The 18,406-nt window shown below is 44.1% G+C and overlaps 2 protein-coding genes across 4 annotated transcripts in view; both read left to right on the top strand.

The window, feature by feature from the left end:
• The window catches only part of dab1a (DAB adaptor protein 1a), a gene marked incomplete at both ends in the record, with an annotated part of 65,013 nt that extends 58,224 nt beyond the window's left edge, over nt 1–6,789 (top strand). The window contains 4 exons of one of the 2 annotated variants that reach the window (XM_080473567.1): nt 574–769; nt 864–1,012; nt 2,475–2,543; nt 6,745–6,789. In XM_080473567.1, coding sequence (XP_080329693.1) covers nt 574–769; nt 864–1,012; nt 2,475–2,543; nt 6,745–6,789 — 459 coding nt within the window. Of the gene's footprint in view, nt 1–573; nt 770–863; nt 1,013–2,474; nt 2,544–6,741 lie in introns of both variants that reach the window. The other variant, XM_080473568.1, reaches the window with a different exon arrangement.
• Nucleotides 6,790–10,636: 3,847 nt separating this feature from the next.
• LOC308115995 (uncharacterized protein) overlaps nt 10,637–18,406 on the top strand; it is a 14,625-nt gene continuing 6,855 nt past the window's right edge. The window contains exons 1-9 of one of the 2 annotated variants that reach the window (XM_080473934.1): nt 10,637–10,948; nt 13,629–13,768; nt 13,899–14,068; nt 14,833–15,024; nt 15,119–15,398; nt 15,504–15,613; nt 16,004–16,032; nt 16,158–16,192; nt 16,328–16,496. In XM_080473934.1, the coding sequence (XP_080330060.1) occupies nt 10,940–10,948; nt 13,629–13,768; nt 13,899–14,068; nt 14,833–15,024; nt 15,119–15,398; nt 15,504–15,613; nt 16,004–16,032; nt 16,158–16,192; nt 16,328–16,496 (1,134 nt within the window). In that variant the 5' untranslated portion in view covers nt 10,637–10,939. Of the gene's footprint in view, nt 10,949–12,608; nt 13,769–13,898; nt 14,069–14,832; nt 15,025–15,118; nt 15,399–15,503; nt 15,614–16,003; nt 16,033–16,157; nt 16,193–16,327; nt 16,497–18,406 lie in introns of both variants that reach the window. The other variant, XM_080473933.1, reaches the window with a different exon arrangement.

Raw genomic sequence — 18,406 nt, 5'->3', positions numbered from 1 at the left:
AAATATATTATCATATTTTACTTCAGTTCACTTCGTAATGACAAACTAAGCTTTGATTTCTGCTGCAGATCCCTTGTCCAGAATACCCTATAAGTGTAGTCTGATTTGCTTTGCCCTCGCCACTCAAACTTGTGGATTAATTGATGATTAATTAATACACAACCTTGGCAGTTGTTGGGATTAATGTGTGCATGATGTTATTTCAAATTTAATTAAGTTTAATGACAAGGATCTGCTGCCAAGAGGCTGTAGTTCTGAAACCTTTCAGTCTTTGTTTGCGACACTTAATGTTGGCTGTTTTTCATTCATGCAGCTTTCAGATTTCAATTGAACGGGACGTCTTTGTTCAAACCCATTAAAACCTGCTATTCAGGCTAAATCGGTCTGCTGCTTAGGCGTACATCAGGGCTTGAATTGCAGCTTTGCATCGCATATTCACAAGTTTGAACACGCCTTCAAAGGGAACTGAAACAACACTTATAATTGAATATTATAGAAAGGTGTCACTGTGATTTAATAGAATGGTTTCGCCGCCTTTGTGTGGAACTGACACAAGTGTTTCTCTTTCTTCAGGATTTCCAGCTGGCGAAACCTCCGGCGATGCCATCGAAGAAAGCTGATCAGCCCGGCTTATCGGGGACCACAGAGGCGTTCAGCTCTTACTTCAGCCGTGTGGGCACTGCCCAGGACACGGACGACTGCGACGACTTTGACATTTCTCAAATGAATCTGACACCAGTCACCTCGACGACACCGTCCACCAACTCACGTGAGCACTCCGCCTCCACCGGTCTATGCAGCACGACGGGCTTTTTCTCACATCCTCTTCCAGGGCGTAGCTAATTTCTGATGTTTCCCTGCAGCGCCCACCCCAGCACCCCGGCAGAGCTCTCCCTCCAAGTCCTCAGCCTCTCACGTCAGTGACCCTCCCACCGACGCCACAGACCCCCCAACGGACGACTCGTTTGGCGAAGCAGAGGGCAGTCCAAGTCGCAGTGGAGAGGAGGATGCTGTAAGTGTGTGTGTGTGTGATTGTGTGGTGAGCCAAGTGTGTGTGCCTTTAATAAGTCACTCTTTATGCTGCTATAACCTGCGCAGCCTGTTGAGATCTGCTGATGAATAGCCTCGGTAGCAGTGTTGGCGGGCCAGGTAATCACTCTAGCTGATTAGGAGGCCGACGCCGTCGTGTCCCACAGTGTGTGAACGTGTGATTGTATCAGTGCGCGTGAGACTGCGGGTAACAAGTGTGTTTTTTTTGTGTGTGAAAATGAGCATTAGCATGCAAAATATGTGCTTCAGTGTGTGTGTGTGTGTGTGCCTGCGTGCGTTTGTGCGTGCGCGTGGTCAACTCTGCGTTAAATTAGCCGGTGGAATTGTCAAAGACATCGTTAAGCTGTTATTAATATTAGCCAGGTAGCGTCCATACATCACCAGTTCAATGTCGACAGATTCATCTGAGGTGAGCTAGAGGAAGCAAAGTGCCCCACTTCTTACTCCAGGGACAATTAATATCTATTTTATCTGCAGGACCTTAATCTGAAAGAGAGAGTGTGAGAAAAATTAAGGAAGACGAGAAGATGAAGGGAGTTTTTACGAGGGGGAGACAAACCTCTTTTGGCCTTAATCAAAGTCTTTTATACAATCTGTGACCTTCCCACAAATAGAACTTTTTTTTTTTGTTTTTGTACTTTCCCTGCAATTTTTCTTTCTGTCTTTTTTTTTCTTTTTTTTTTTTTTACGTGTGTTTTTTTTTTTTCAGGCTTGCGTCTCTCCCTTCTCCCTTGCTCTCCTCTCTCCGGGCGTGAAACATTAGTTTTATGCCTCCAATCCAGCTATTATTGAGAGAGAGAGAAAAAAAAAAAGAGGACTTTCACACTTCTGAAAATGTCAGCGGGCCTGAATAACACACAGAAAGCTTTACACAACCCAAAGAAATGTGCATTGGTGGCGGCGCTGAGAGAGTGCGGCGAAAAGGTTACAAAGGCCGAGAGAGTGACAGGAAAGATGGAGCGACGGCAGAAAAACAGCCTCCCACTCACCGCGGGGTGAGGTGTGAAAAGCGTTTGAAGAAGGAAAAAAAAAAAAAAAAGCTGCGGATCAATAGAACTCCACGGAGGCTTTCATAATGGACCGCTGTAAATGAGTGTGTGTTTAAATGTGAATGTGTGTGTGTGTGTTTGCAAAGACGAGGACAGACACGAGCCTGTGTGGGCCGTGGTTTCTCACTCTGGAGTGTTCATATTTCTTCTTCCTCTTCTGACTATTGACTCCTTTACTTTTCTGCTTCATGTTAACTCTGTTCTTAAGAGTCGTTACTAATCCTGCAATCCTACTGTCAGATTGATTCTACTCTGTCTGCTTTCCCCCTTTTTTAATTTCTCTTACTTACACCTCTTTATGAACCCTTCTTTACTTTCTTCTCTCCCCCTCCTCCTCATTTCCTTCCTTATATCCCCCCCCCCCCCCCTCTTTAGGCATGTGGTTCTGGGTCGCCCTGCCCTAGTGAGGCAGCAGAGCCCAGCCCAGACCAGGCCAGTCCAGAGGCTGGAAGCTAGATAGCAGCAGGGCAGGGTAGGTATGGATTCCCCTCCTTCCTTCCCACTTATTCCTCTTCCTTCATCGCTCACGTCTGGCTCAAGTGTCAGTGTGCTGCTGCATCTGGTTTGTTCTTTTCTTTATCCTTCCCATTTCCTGTTGCGGCTCATTTGTATTATTTCCCTTCACTTCTCAGGAATCTACATGTGTCAGATGGTGATGTGTGTTGAGATGAGTTTGAATGCAGCCATTTGTATGATTGTACTTGTTTTGTGGTGTGTGGTGATCTTCATTCTGTCTGCATCCTCAGCGGTTTGGTACACATCTGTTATTTATGAGACGTTTCATGTGTGACGTCTTTGAAATAATGGGCCTCATGCAGCAAACAATATCCAAGCGTCGTTTCAGTTTGAGGGGTTTTCGTGTCCATTATAAGTGTTTATTTTGTTCATACTCGTGTGGAATTTACCAGTGTGTCCCTATTTTTGATCTCTGCTTAGATGAATAAATCTTCACTGGTTAAAAATCCAAGATAGGATAACACCTATTTTCACAATCCATCGGTTTTTCAGTACGAACAAAATACGTTAGATGCACCTAAAAAAAATGCAAACTTTTATATTTTGAATTGTAATATTTTGAATTTTGAATTTTGGAGGATTGAATGAATTCTATTGGTCCATTCATCTCAAATAAAATAATAAAACAACTTGAATGATACAGCCAGCTTTTCAGCTTCTTCAATATCTTTCCGTTTCTAGGAGTGGGCTATGGAGGAATTGGGGAAGATTCCACAGTTTTATTTCATTTGTTCTGATGATACAACACTTGGAGCATTACAGATACTTTCCAGTGCTGGGATTTTCTTTCTATATTGCCACTTTTAAGGTTTTAACTCTTTTTTTTTTCCAACCCATTAAGACTTCAGGCTACATTTGCTGTTTTTTAACAACAAAACTACTTGTGTGGAGCCGGTTTCAATGATATTTCACCTTCTTCAATGTTATTTCCCAAAATTACACTGCATTTTACTTGATGTATTGAGTCTTTATAGATCAACTCGATCTCACTTTAACTACTGAAGTTCACATCTCTTTCACTAGCGTGAGTGTTTGGCCAAACACCTTTTGCTAATAACAACCAGTTATCCATGTAGTTTACTTTTCATAGATTTAAGGAAAAACTTGGGGTGATATTTTGGTATGTGTTGCTGCTTGAGGCCCAGTGTCTTTCAGGTTCATCACGCATGGTTGCCTTGGCCGTAGCGCTTGCTCTCATCATGTTCTGTCTTTGTGACGTGCACCTTAATCACGCCCTGCTCCCTAAATAGCACTCATCTCAAAAGCAAAGTCAATAGTGTGTGACAGCCAATCAGAAACTGTGCACTTCAGTGAGCAGGGTGTCTTCTGAGATTTGTGTGCAAAATGCTGATCTTAGATGTTTGACTTAATATAAACATGATGTATGCTGACATGCCATGCATTATATATATGACCTATTATACCTGCTTTATTGTGAAGGGATCACGCTGATTAAGACGAGCAGCAGCTAAAATATGTGTTTTGAAAGTGCTCCACAACTTTCGGGAGTTTGAAATTTCTTTGTGTGTCTCAACATCAACATGGAGATTTCCTATCATGCACACAAAAACACACACCAAAGAGGAGAGCCGGTTTGATCCTTGCCTCGCTACCCGGTGTCCTCACCCACATAATTCCCGACTGTCGCTCCTTAATGATAGCTGCTGGCACTCACACAGGGAAAACTGTAATAGTTTTGTTTTCACCAGCTAATACTGGGGAGCCAAGATTAATGACTGCCCCAACATAATTGGCATTAATTAAAACCCAAGAAGCCTTCAAGTCTTTCCTCACTCCAGGGTAGGAGGAGGGGTGGCTGATCAGGCTCTCCTCCTCTGCTGGCCCACTTCCTCGTGTTCAGATGGCCTGAAAGCTGCAGGGCAGCAGGTGGACGCGGCCTTAAGTGGGAGAACGAATTGCAGAGTACAAAGTGGCGAATCTGGCGAGGAGCTGGCTGTCGAGGCCAGAAGCCTCGAGTCTTTCCTCTGTAGTAGGTGGACTGCTTTGGTCACGGTCCAATGACGCTGCTCCCATATGGTGTTTACTTGCTCAATCACATCGACTTTAGACATCCTCCCAAACACACGCACCTGTACTGCAGGACCAGTTACTCCCCAGACAAGCACACCTGCGATCGATACTGTCACCACCTGTGCCCATATTAGAGCCAAAAATATGTGTGCGTCCGCCTAAGAGTGTGTGTTGCTTGGCCACGGCCGACAGTCGTATCCCTCCTCCTCAGTCCCTCCCTCCCTCCCTCCCTCTCCCACCCGACCACTGCGTGGCTCCAGCAGACATGTGTTGAGGCGACTGAGAGTATAAGTGTTTTTTCTGGGAGTGATCTCATCATGTCCAGCGAATAGTCTTGAGCCGCAGCCGTGAAATGGCCTGTTTCCACGGTTCACTGAGCAATCTCGCATCGCTCCCGCTGCCCTCGGCCCACCGCCCTCTCGCATGCACGGAAATGTCCGCACATGTATGACTGAGGCCAGATATTTTGGCTTTCGGGCTGGTGCCACGCCAGCACATCACTCACACCTCCACCAAGGCCCCCCCTCCTCTCTTTTTCCCTGTTCCCGGGGTTGATGGAGCTGAAGCGGCCCCCGGTTGGCAGAGCTGGTTAGATGATGCAGGGTGACACTGCTGGGCGGTGGCCCGGCTGCACTGGTCGAGCAGTGTGTGCTCGCTGTCACTGCTTGTCTCTGCCTCTTCGTCACCTCTCTCAGGGCTGCTGGCAGCTACTTTCTGCTGACTGTCGGGTCTTGGCTGGCCGTGCAGTTCCCAGCTCTGTGTGCCAGAGCCCAGAGCATCAGCCGGAGCAACCCCTCCACTCTTAAATTTACACTAGATAAAAATAAGAGACACTACCTAAAATACAATCAGGGTTTGAATTGAATTAGGGAATATTTTAGTACTTTGCTTTTGTTCCTTAACTATACTGAAGTTTCATTAAAGCCAAATTTCATCATGAAAGATTTGTAAAGTACAATACAAATCAATGATATCATTATCATGTATATCATTGTGTTAAGGATCTTGACTGTCGACATTTACTAGCATCAAACATCAGCGGTTAAAATGTTGAGAGTGAACTGCAATTTCCAAGATCAAGCTGGTTATCTTCTGAATTCATTGATTGAAAGTTCTTCTTGTAAAAGTATAAGTAGTGTTATAACTAATTATTACAGAAAAACTTGAACCACCACTGGCAGTAAGCCTCTCGTGCTCCCTGTTGTTCAATCATGAACAGAAGCAAGACATGAACAGAATTTTATTCTTCTTGTGAGTGTCTCTTCTTTTCCCATATCAGAAGAAACTTCTCTCCTGTCTGCTCAAATGATAAGGTCATATAAGTGTCTCATATTTTATTTGTGTTAGACGGAAAAGGGGAGACCCCAAATTCTCCACACTCCTCTGGGCACTGAGTCGGAGACGTCTTCCAGAATAAAATGGGCAAGTCTCCAATCAAGTTGTCTTTGCAGCAAATTGAGTGGCTGGCTGTAATTATGTGTATGATAATAACGGCCCCATTGTGAGTGACTGCAGCAGGCTTACTGCTCTGACTGCTGGGTGTTCCATCATCCACTGTTGTCTTGCGGCTCAGTCGAAGAGAAATACAGACATGATGACTCATAACTGGTCTTTCAAGGCTCTAGTTTATACCTCTGATTCATAGTGGTCCTGGAGGAAGCCTGAGGTGGCAGAGGAATATGCATGTGCGCGCACAATGACACTCAGACACAGTAGGTCGCCGCGCACACATGAAAAGGGTATCTGGAAGCGAGGGGTGAATTTTTCTCTAAGAACTCTGAATGGACAAAAAGAGTGGAGGCGAGACTGGGAAGTCTCCTTTGGCGTAATGTGCTACTGCCCCCTTGTGATGGTGTTAGGTATCGCGACAGGCAAACCACTGCAGACCTGGATCTTTCTTGTCGGGACTTGCAGGTTGGTGATACTCGCACTTCTCCCAGTTGAGAGAGTGAATCATGAATTCAGGTTCTCCACTTTTTCTTGCAACACCCTGATGATCCACAAAGGGCAGACATTGGAAGTACTGGAAGTAGGGAAAATAGAAAATGTTTGATTTTTCTCTCTCTCTCTCTCTCTCTCACTCTCTCTCTGACAGAAGGGAAAGGACCCTCTGTACGCCCAGATCAACAAAGGGAAGAAATAAAGGGACTCACAAGAAGACAGACTTGACCAGCAAAGAGAGAACAGGAGGAGGACCCTTAACCTCTGTGTATGTGAGTGCGTGTGCGAGTATGTATGGCACGTCCCCGCCTGGCCAAGCCCTTCTTGCTCTCCTCTTCCTGCTAACAACCTCCCAGGAGGAGCAACCACATTCTCACCGTTTCCCTCCTCTTCCTCCTCCTCTCTGAAGTCTCTCTTCTTCCTGAGGAGGGAGCCCTCTCAGTCATTCACTTCAGGAAGGAGGGATATCAATCACTGAGACGGATCCTGTTCTCTCTCCACTGCGTCTTCTCCTCTCCTCTCTTCTACCTGTGGCAACTCACACCCAGCCTTAGAGACATCTCCTCCCCCTTTTCTCTCTCTCTCTCTCTCTCTCTCCCTGCCTATGTTGTGCTCCGTCCTCCTTTGCTCTCACACTCCTCCCTCTGCATCCTGCGCCTGGCCAGAGACTGACTGTGCTGCCAAGAAGGAAACTGAGTCAAGCAGTGCCTCCCCGTCTGTGACGCACACTCTCTGACACACACACACACACACACACACACACACATACACACACTCACACACACACCAGACTAGAGTGGTCACCTTCTGATTTGATGGGACAGAATCTGCATCGGGAACGAGGAGATCCAACAGGTGGAGCCAGACTCTAAATGTGCCATTCAGCTCCGGAATCGCTGCCTCTGATTGGTTGATTGGTTCGGGCGTTTCCTTCCCATTCTTGTGAGTGTCTGCTGGATCACTATGCAGAAACAAGACTCTCTGGGAGCTACTCACACACCAACTACACGATTACTTTGCACACAGCAATCATTACAGACACTCTCACACATGCAAACACACACAGTCATGCCCCCCCCCCCCCCCCCCCCCCCCCCAACATGCTTACACACAGTAATTTGCCTAGCGTCTCACCTCTCGGACAGACTCGTAGAGAGGCCGGAGGACCAGACATGCTGATGAAATGGACCCTGAGAGGGAAGCGTTGCAAGTTAAACAGTTTCTGTGATCGAACTGTTCATTCTCTATAGCTTTTGTACAATACTGATTTCAGAAAAAAAGAAGAAATTGAAAAATTGAATTTTTATTTTATAAGTCAATGAAGCCGCTGGGGACAGCTCTATAGGAGTTATAGAGTCAACATGGCTTTAAGGCATCTGATCGTTGGTTTGCCAAACTCATTTTGTAAATAACGACAACAACAACAACAACAACCATTCTGTCCACTGGACCTCTGTGCCATAAAATAGGAAGGCCTCAGTTATGCAAGCTCTTGACATTATAACCCAAGCAATACCAATGTATGTTTTCTTTATCCATTTTCCTGGGTTTTATTTGCCTCTTTCTCCCTCAGTGGTTTATGTTCCTGTGCATGAATGTTGTCGGTCTTTGTCTGTATCTTCACTCACTAACTGGTTACCACCCTCAACCTGACATCACACCCTCCTTTGTCGTCTTGATTCCCATCACTGTGAGATTTTTATGTCTCATGCCAATCAGCTCTCTCGGTTTATGCGACCCAAAACTTTTTGTACCACAGCCTTCTGCTTTTGTACCTCAGAGCTGTATTTCGGTTTTGCAGGCGGCAGACAGGGTCTCGCCCGTTGTCGCCCTGACTGCTGCTCGCCTCCATCCTGTTTGCCCAGATCGGTATTTGAGATTACAATGATGCTCGATCCATCTGTCTGTCTGTTGGTCATGTGCCAAACTGCCGCTGTCCGCGTTCGGACGGCAGCTTCCTCCGCTACTACTACATCAACTGTGATGCCAATGACTCCCTATTTTATGGCCAGAGTCCCCATGTCACTCGAGAACTCTTTTGGACTATGACATTGATTAACTTAAAAACTTTGACAAGTAGAAGATGAGCAAAGACGTTGAATAAAAAGGGAACGTTGCTGTTTGAGTACATAACATTTCTAGACCTATTTTAACTTTACCTCAGCTAACAGTTTCTTAATGTAAATTTACACATTATTTTTATCTTTATGAATATGACATTCTACTGTGGGTTTTTAGATGATTTTTTTGGTTCGATCTTGATTTCCGTATTCCACCATGTATTAATGTTGCAAATAAACACATCCCAAATGACGATGTCTAGTTCTGCGTCTTGCCTCCTGAGTGTGCATGAAAGAGAGTGAGCTTAATGGTGCGTGCCTGGCAGAGGTGACCCCCCCCCCCCCCCCCCCCCCCGGTGTGTGTTACTTAGTGTGAAGCATTTTGATGTAATTTAACACTGCTTTAATGACCTGTCACTTTCTGGTACACTGGCAAGCTGTCAGAAGCTTTAATAGAGAGCAACCACAGAACAAAGGCTCAAGCCTTTTCACTTTTATTCATTTAAAGAATACATTTTCCATTGTTTTACAAATTAAAATAATACAACACATTGCTGAAACACATGTTATCGGGCTGTGCTGTTAGTTTCTGTTTGGAAAGACTCTTGTTTCAGGTACTCAGCTGCAGGATTTTTACCCCCCCATAATTTATGGGGTTGAGAGGAATCTCATTTTTTATTGCTGAAAGCATAAATACCACATTTGACAGGCTGTCTTTCCAAAAACAAAAAAAAAAAAATAAACACTGCCCCAGTTAGTGTATAATCCATAAACTTCACTGTCAGCTGTTTTCTTTGGGACTATTTCTTCTATGGAAGCTGCCAGCGGTGACATCTCTGAATTGTCCAGGATAAGCTGCACATTGTGCTGAGGAAGACGAGCTACAGTCCGACCAGGCTTGATGCTACTTTTTAAAGTTTCAGCATTACAGTTGAAATTCAGCTCACCTACCATTGTGTGCTAAAAATATGACATTGATGACCACAACAATGAGCAAGGCAAGAATCTCTTGTTTTCACCAGTGCAAGTGGACTAATCCTTGAAGGTACAGTATCCTAAATGAGTGTTTTGGTCATTAGATTGTGGTAAATAACTCCAGTATCCAGTCTACTCTAATCCTATGCGTCTGCCAAAAGGTTTGACAGTTGTTGTTTTTTTTGTTTATGTGGAAAACTTCAGCTGTTGTCATGTCCATGCTGTCATGTCTTAATGTTTCCACCAGGTGACGTTTCTTTTGTTATGCTTAAAATGAACTATAGACCGACTCACTACATCATCTTGTGTTACAATGTGGAATTACAAGACTTAAAAGGCTTAACCTAATTGGTTAGCTTGCAATCTTTACTTCAAACAGTTTATTTGCTGTACAATACATGAACCTCTTCAACTCGAGTTTTCGCTGGAGAGCGGTAAAAATTTGCATTTATTTATATATTTATTTATATATATATATATATATATATATACACACACACACACACAGAAATGACCTGGGTACAAATTGACCTGAATCCAGACACAATGTGATTCATCAACAGTCTTCTGAGGCCCAGGCCTATAGCATACGATGTGATTGTGTCAACAAAGTCCAAACAAATTCTTTTGTGTTTTGTGTAACAAACCAGGAATGCTGACCGACCTCTCCTGTTTCCTTTTCCTCTGTGTTTACCTTAAATCCTGCAGGCAGGCCACAGTGACCTGCACATCCCCTAAATGCCACATCCACATAAAGCAACAAAGTCTCACTGTTTTTAGAGGTTCGCGATTCGACATTGAAGAAGAAATGCCTCAGTACTATAATGGAAAAGGGTTCATGAAAATAAAAAAGGAGTTTCAAGAGTTTCAATCACAGTGACTCAGGTTTGCGCGTACACGCAGTGCCAGCTGAGCCACATTCCTGAAGGGCAGGAGCGAGAAAAAAAAAAAACATCCAGTACTGTTGAGAGTCACGGTGTTGCGTTAAATGCGCAACCGAGGCCAGACCCGTTTGACAAGCTCTGGTGTTTTCTAAAGATGAGAGCGAGTAGTCAGCCTCATTCCTGCACTGAAACCACCTGCTTTACGCGTGGGCCACACGCCTCTCAGCCGCAGGAGACGCGCGCACTGACGCACAACCTCTGGTCTCAACTCTTTAAACTCTAATTTTCTATTGCGCTTGTATTTTTTTATGACCGGAAACAGAATGAGTGGCTGAAGAGGTCAATTTATTTACTCGATCAAGGACGGGTTTTTTTTCTTTCTTTTTTTTTTTCTTTTCAGTTCAGTGGATTAAAAAAAAAAAAAAAAAAAAACATGGATCAGGTAAGCTGCTTTTTTCCTTCCGCAAATTTTCATGATGATTACGTTTGATGTTCAAATGCCACGTATTGTGTTACTAAACGAGTCTGCTTTTTGTTTATCGACGCCTTAAAAACGCAACGTAGATATTAAAGGCTGTAAAATGAGACTAAAATGAATTATTGCTGAGTAACTAGAGCGACTATAAATATTTCAGCATTACTCACCATTCTTCAAAACATAGTCATTTGTTGAGCCACTCTCAGGTCAGTCTACATTCTCTGAGTAGCCCGAGGGAGAAAATAAATCAAATCTGAACAATTTCCTCTGGTTTTGTGCTCCGATATCTCTGACTTTATCAGATAGAACAAGATAAACAAAACTACAAAACATTATGATATGCTTACCTTAACAACACGTTACCATTTAAATGATCTTCAAAAACGTTCTACACTCATAACCTCAGTTTATTAGGTCCTGTATAAAGCCGAATAAAATGCATGTTCACGCAATTATCGTGGTTTTGTTTTGCGTGTGTTTTCAGGGTGGCACCCTCATAACAAGTGTGACTAAACAGGAATATATAAAGCATAGTTTTGCTGCATTGTTGTTTAAAATCACCATGTGGATGGAGATTTGACCCCACAATCACTAACTGAGATGCTCCAATATGGAGTTGGGAGTGTAATAGAAGAGATTCAGAAAAGATTAAAAGACCTAAGAAAGTCTGCAAATGAAAGACACAGGGAGCCAGCTGAGGAAATGTCTCACTCAGACATAACCACGAACAACCCAGACCTTTTCTAGACATTGTAAATGACATTGTATCATTGTACACTCATTTATCAGCCATAGACACCTGGATATATCAAATTTGAGAGGAGCCGCCAGTTTCACTCTTGAAATGTGCTGTCAACTTTGTAATCTGAATTTTTTTTTTGTAATAATTTGTAATCATATGACCATTCATTATTTGTCAGAGAGAAGAATAATTGAGTGAGAAACATAAGGGAACCCCCAAAAAAAACAGTCGGTAAACTCTGGCACAGGAATGCTAAAAGGGTAGCAATGAAAACTGTTATTATTCTGTTAAAAAACAAGATCACAATAGGACCAGATTCACACAATGATTAATACCACTGGTAACTATTTACATGCAGACTACAGCAGGTGATGATCCATAACAACACAGCGCTCCCAAATATCATACTACAGCAGTTGTGCTCTTAAAACACAGACTCTTACAATAGATCCTATCGTCATTACAAATAATTTAAGAGTTTTTTTTGGTAACATTGTTTTATTTAATGCAAAGGTAGATATGCAGATCCTCCACCCTGCAGCATTAGGTGTTGCAGAAACCCAACTTTCTACCTCCTTGTTATGAGTAGAGGCTCCTCCTGCTATTTTGTTCTATGTGGGAGACACACCCTGTATTCCATATTCACGTACTGCAGTTCATGGATTCCGTGGTTTACATTGCAGGTGTTCCAGAAGCAATCTTTTGTGCATCTCTTTTGTAGATTGTCTTCCATGTGTGTCTTATTTGTTTGTGCGTGCAATGTCCAGCATGTTCCTGTTGTTTTTTTTAATGTGTGCAATCTTGAAGTAGATCAGGCCATTAATGTGCGTGCCTGACGCAAGAATTGCACCTGAGGCTGTCACACTGTGATACTTTCACCAGGAAGGCACAATGGACTTTAAAGCCCTAAGGGCAAAGTTCCAGGATGAAGAACTCCACCTGAAGCAACCCAAGTTCAAACCTGCTCTCCCTGATAAACCAAAGGTTGTTCATCCTCCTCAGAGTCCCACTCATTATGTCCCAGTGGGAGCGCGCCCCTCCCTGCTGACCTCCATCAGCCAGTCCATGGATGGAAAGACACCGCTCGCCCCAAGAGTGGTCTTCAAGGATGACAAAAAGGACATGAAAAAGCCTCTCATCCAGACGAATTCTAAGAAGAAGGATAAGAGTGAAGGTAAAGTGAAAGGAGGCAAAGACAAGACAAAGGAAAGCAAGGAGAAGCCTGATGAGGATTCGCTCAGCCAGAAGAAGAAGAAGGACGTTAAAGACAAGAAGTTCTCTTTGGCCTTTCCGAAAACTCCGAAGGAGAGTACGGCCGAGCTCGTGGAAGCCACACCGCCACCTAAATCCACAGTGAAGAAGAAGAGTCTGCTCAGCTTGATGAAGTCCACAAAAAGAGATTCTGCAGAGATTGCAACAGATCCAATCCTAGACATCCCAAGCATAGACCTCCCTGGACCAGCTCCACTCATCCCAGTGCCTTCTGACTTTGATACCCCTGAGCCTGAAATGTCGATGCCAGAATTACTTCTTTTAAAAAGTCCCACATTGTCTAACTCCAGTGCTGGGGAAGTTACCCCATCACCCACTATCCCTGAATCTCCTGCCTTCATCCCCCCTCCCGTCTTTATTCCCGACATCCCAGAACTTGAAATCCCCTCCGCAGAGGATGAATCCCAGCTACAGATAAAAGATCCCGACGTTCCTCCTCTCAGACCAGACAGTTACACTGAAGCTATTCCCAGCCTGTCCAGCTATTCCCTCTCCAGTCCCCCTCCAGTGCTCTCTGCTTCATCACTGTTGCCCTCCGAGCCTGAGCCTGAGCTTGAGCTTGAGCTTGGCATTGAGCCGGGCATAGAGGCTGTTAATGTAACTCCAGTGACAGACCCTCCCTCTTTGCAGCCATCTCCGAAAACTGAGCATTCAATCTCTGCGCTGTCTGCCCTGGAGAGGGCCGAGGACATGAGCCCAGAGAAAAAAAGAATTTCAGTTGACCAGAGGATTTTCAGTGCTCTGCAGAAGGCACGGAGGAAGACCACCAGGTAAACACCAGAAATACACATTTTATAAGTCAATCAGTTATCCAGGACAAAGACGGAGATTTTCTTGATTTATACATTCAGTCAGCGCCGACAGGTCGACACTAACTTGCGACGCCTGTTCTGCTTTTAGCTCCTTGACGAATCCGACTCAACCGTACTCAATCACCCCTCCGCCTGAAGAATTTCCGTCTGCTGAGGAGCTCATACCTTCCTCCCTGGACCTTCCGCCTATTGATTATGAAGGAGGAGCCGGGAGTGCACACCAACCAAAACGAGAACTAGTCAACGGCATCGACCCTGGTGAGTCCAATAACACCAATCGCAGCGGAGCTCTTCTCCCCTCACTGCTTCCGAAACATCAAGTGCAGGAATTCTTCTCTTATCATTGAGATGTGAGATCCTGCAGAGCTGCAGAGTATGATTTATGTTTAGCATGGTTTGCGCCACAGGGTTGCCTCAGGTGTTGGTTTGAAGACGCAGCCGTAAAGAATACGTAGCGAGAACAGTCCTCACATTCTTCTTCAATGCCAGAAACGAGTGCGCAGCAGGCAGGCAGGGCAGAGCTTCACAGGTATGCTCGCTATGACAGAGCTGTGATGACAAACACTTCCATGTCAGTTTAACGCCACATAGAACGAACACACACTTCATCTCATACAACAGGATCAAGCTATTTCGCGTATAAAACGGAAAGATAGTTTTATTGAAAATCATGCTGCGCATTAGACATACAGAAATATATATTCTACTTATTCATGTTCCTTGGATGAAGAATATCAATGAACTTTCTGTACATATAAACATGAAAGAGTGGCAGGCTGTTGTTTGTTGAGTTTGTTGGCTGTTCCAACTTCTGACTTGTAACCGCCTGTTCTTAGTGTCGAGTTGTATCACAACAACAAGCACTGTGTGTCTGAGAGGTGTGTGTTCTTTTTCAGTCTGCTTGATCTTTCTTTCAATACTCTTCCGTCTTTAAAAGCTTTTCAGAAGTTTCACTGTTGTTAGCTTCGCGAGGTTCCACTATGACTCGGTTCATCCTTTTGATTTTGACGTGGCTCTTTCAGGACAAGCTTCTCCAGCATTAGGAGATATCAGCGTGGAGCCGCCTGACTCCCCCCCAGAGATGCTGGTAGTCCCCCCTCCCCCACCCCGACACTCCCTCCCAGCCCTCGATTCTCTGGCTCTGGAGAAGGCTGACCAGCTTCCCTCTGCTGACCTCAGCAATTCAATTCCCGCTGCTCTTCTTGCAGACAATGGTACGACCTTAATGCTACTTTCACAACTTGGCGAAGTCAAAGTTTCAACTGTTCAACAGCTAATTCCATTTTTTGTTTCCTCTCCAATCTGTAGGGGTTTCATTCGCCCATGAGATTGACACGGTGGAAGTGCCTGAGTTTGATGACGTAGCTTCGGTCGTTCCTTCTCCGGAGATTCCAGCACAGTGGGGGAAAGAGGCCTTCACAGGTCCACATATAGTAGATGGAAATGCCATGCCACAGTTTCATGGTAACGGGATTGTTGTTCCGGGGACAGAGATTAAGGCAGACCCAGCCAGCGAATACGGACTTGAAAACAATCCAGTTTCAGTTCCTTCTATCACAGTTCCTCAAGATTTGCCACAATTGGACAGGTGAGACATACCGATTCAACCCCACCTGATCTGCTCTGCATTACTACGTCGTCTCCGGGAGGCTTGTTGTTCATTTCTGCGTGTCCAAACTTTTGTCTCGTTCAGTCTTCGAGTGGAAAATGGAAACAGTCCCTATGAGACTGGAGAAAACATGTATGAGGACTTCGGCTGGTCTGGCACTAAGAAGAGAGGGAAGCGTAAAGGGCCACCAAAGAGTAAGCTCCACGTTGTACCTGAAAAGAAATATCTCTTTTAACATGTTGACTAACTACATATGAAATTTGTTAACTGGAGTATCTTTAGTCACTTCAGACTCCTTAGAATTGGAGTCTTATTTTCTTAGTTATCTAGCAGGGACCACTTTTTCTTTATCCATTGAATCTGGTTGCTCCTCTTAACGGCTCTCAAATGCTTTTAAGTCCTTTTAACCCACTTAGACCAATATCTTCAGGTGTGAGTACTTAGATGACAGTGATACATAAAGGACATTTATAATCAACTTATCTAATCTTGAGGACTCCACCAGTCATTTATTTAAACGCTGACACTATCAGATGCGTTGAAAATCCTCTGTTTACTGGAAATGTGTTTCGTTTTCACCCCAGATCCATATGCAGAGGCTGCACAGGAACCTGTAAGCAGCTTTGTGAAATTCTTGTCACATTTATTCAAGCAGTCATTTCTCTACATGACCAAATGTGTTTCATGTCCTTTTAGTACAAAATGTGTTGAGTTTCATTTCTCTGTTGGGATTCACAGAATCAAGAGAAAACTAAGACAGGCAGGTTTGGCAAGTAAGGATATTTTTTAAATTTTTAAAGTCACATTTCCTTCTTTCCTTAGTTAGTGATGACGGTTTGGTTTATTGTTATATTCTTTATAATCTCCCATAGTATTTAAACAAGTCTTTCCCATTGTTTTGTCCACAGGCCAGAGAAGAAAGTGGCTGCAGAAGGGCCGGATGAGAAGGAGCTGAAAAAGAGGGAGAAGCAGCGCCTTGAGAAGGAGAAGAAGGAACTAAAGGAGAAACAAGAACGGGAGAAGAAAGAGCAGAAAGAGAGGGAGAAGAAGGAGAGTGAGCTGAAAAAGAAATTCAAAGTGAGTGATGGTAATTCTGACAGAGGTATGGAAAGTGAAGGAGCAGCTGGGGAGGGTGGGGTGTAGGTCTTGGCATAGAAACCTGTCTGGATTCATTCCTCTAAGTGGAAGGCTTGAGCTGCGCAACAATTGGAATCTGAATAAACATTAGTTTCATTGTTGGTGGCATTTCTGACAGATCTGAGTATCCTTTGTGCCCGATACGTTTGTCATATTTCAGGATAAAAGCCGATTGCATAAATGGCAGTTTTTTCACTCCCTTCTAAAAGACACACGAGGAAATACTGTCCAGTACATGCTGTCAATGTTTTATATTCAAAGTACCGAGCACATAGAGAAGCTCTTAGTCACCAAAGTTACAAAAACAGAGACATTTTCATTACCTCCTCAAATATTCTAGAGTCCTGAGTCAAACTGTTTAGAATGCACGGCTCTGGTTGACTCTCAGCGTTTTAATGCACCAGTAGTTTCCAGTGGAGGCACTGGGAAAGCCGGCTGCACGCAAGCTGCACAGCATTTAATGTCATTAAGGGAAAAGCTCCCCGGATTAAGAGATTAGCGTCATGCTTATCGCACTCTACAGCGTGCACTGCACATGTGAGCAACATGTCTTCAATTAGAACGTCAACACGTACCACCTGTCCGGTATTTCCCTGTTCCTCTCGATAACAGACCCCTGGATGTTAAACGCAGCGACACAGACGTCGGCAACAAAACTAACCACAGAAAAGCCCGTTCGCCTCTCGTCTTGAGACTGCCAAGCTGGGAGATTTCAGTCTGTGTTCACCATCTCATTAAGATTTAACCGGTTTAATTTCAGATCACTGTCAAATGAGTTGGCTGATACGTAGTGCTGCCTCAGTGACTGTTGACCAAACTCTGCTCACACATTGAGAGGTGAAATATTTCTACATAATCACTGAGAACTGGGATACTGTAATTGTGGTCCTCTATAAACTTATTAGGGTTGGAAGGGCGACATGGTAATCTCAAATGACACTCACCAAAAAGTCAAGGCCTATTTATGTAGTGTTTTTAATCTACTGTCTGTCTGTTAAAAATAGAGATATTTTTCTGGCCTGTGGTCGTAGATTTCACACTTCTGAAGTCAGCAGACTTTTTTTAATTGAGGTAAAAGTCACTTTTAACTCATTTTGCACAAGCAAATTCATCGATCCACCTTTTATACTTCTTGATCCAATAATTATGCCGCTGATGATGAATAAAAGCAGGTTCTACTCTACACGGGTCACCGGTCCACGGGGAGACAAACGACTGCGTTCACTGTCACACTAAGGTCAAACTGGGGTGACCAGCTGAATGTTTTTAGAAGGTTGTACCGCTCTGCAGCCCACTCCGGCCACCTTTTAGTGGGAATACTCTGTTGTGCATGTTTGATTTCCTGGTCCACCGTGAGTTTCATAGATGTTCTAAAATCTTTTAATGTGGTCCAGTCGAGCGCTGCAGGTCCCTTTTGCGCCTCTTTCACCTCTCGCCGCAGTAATGTTTATTCCTGTTTGTACTCTCATCGTCAAGCATGACTCGGCCTGCCGTCGACTTTCATGAGCCGCTTTTTATAAACAACCTTTTATAATAATTCTCAGTTGTAAAGCACTTCTATTTATCTGTTACCAAGTAATTTTGGTGTCATGAAAAGCAGCACTAGATTTGTATAACACCTGCCCGAATCAGAAAAGGAGCGTAAGCTGCTTAAGACATCCTGGGTAAATGAATACAACAACAAGAAGAATATAAAGAGAAGATTTAGCTGAGCTGGGCGGGAATGGAGGAAGGACAGACCGCGTTATCATCAGAAACAGCTGTAAGTCCTGAATTCTGCTCAATACCATCAGTTCTGTGATTAAACCACCACTAAGGCAGCAAATCCCACAGTGATTGTTGTGTCGCCA

The sequence above is a fragment of the Lipophrys pholis genome, assembly GCF_963383615.2.
Source record: "Lipophrys pholis genome assembly, chromosome: 10".
NCBI classification, from domain to species: Eukaryota; Metazoa; Chordata; class Actinopteri; order Blenniiformes; family Blenniidae; genus Lipophrys; species Lipophrys pholis.
The sequence above is the reverse complement of the archived record's forward strand: the minus strand, read 5'-3'. Positions and strand labels throughout refer to the sequence as shown.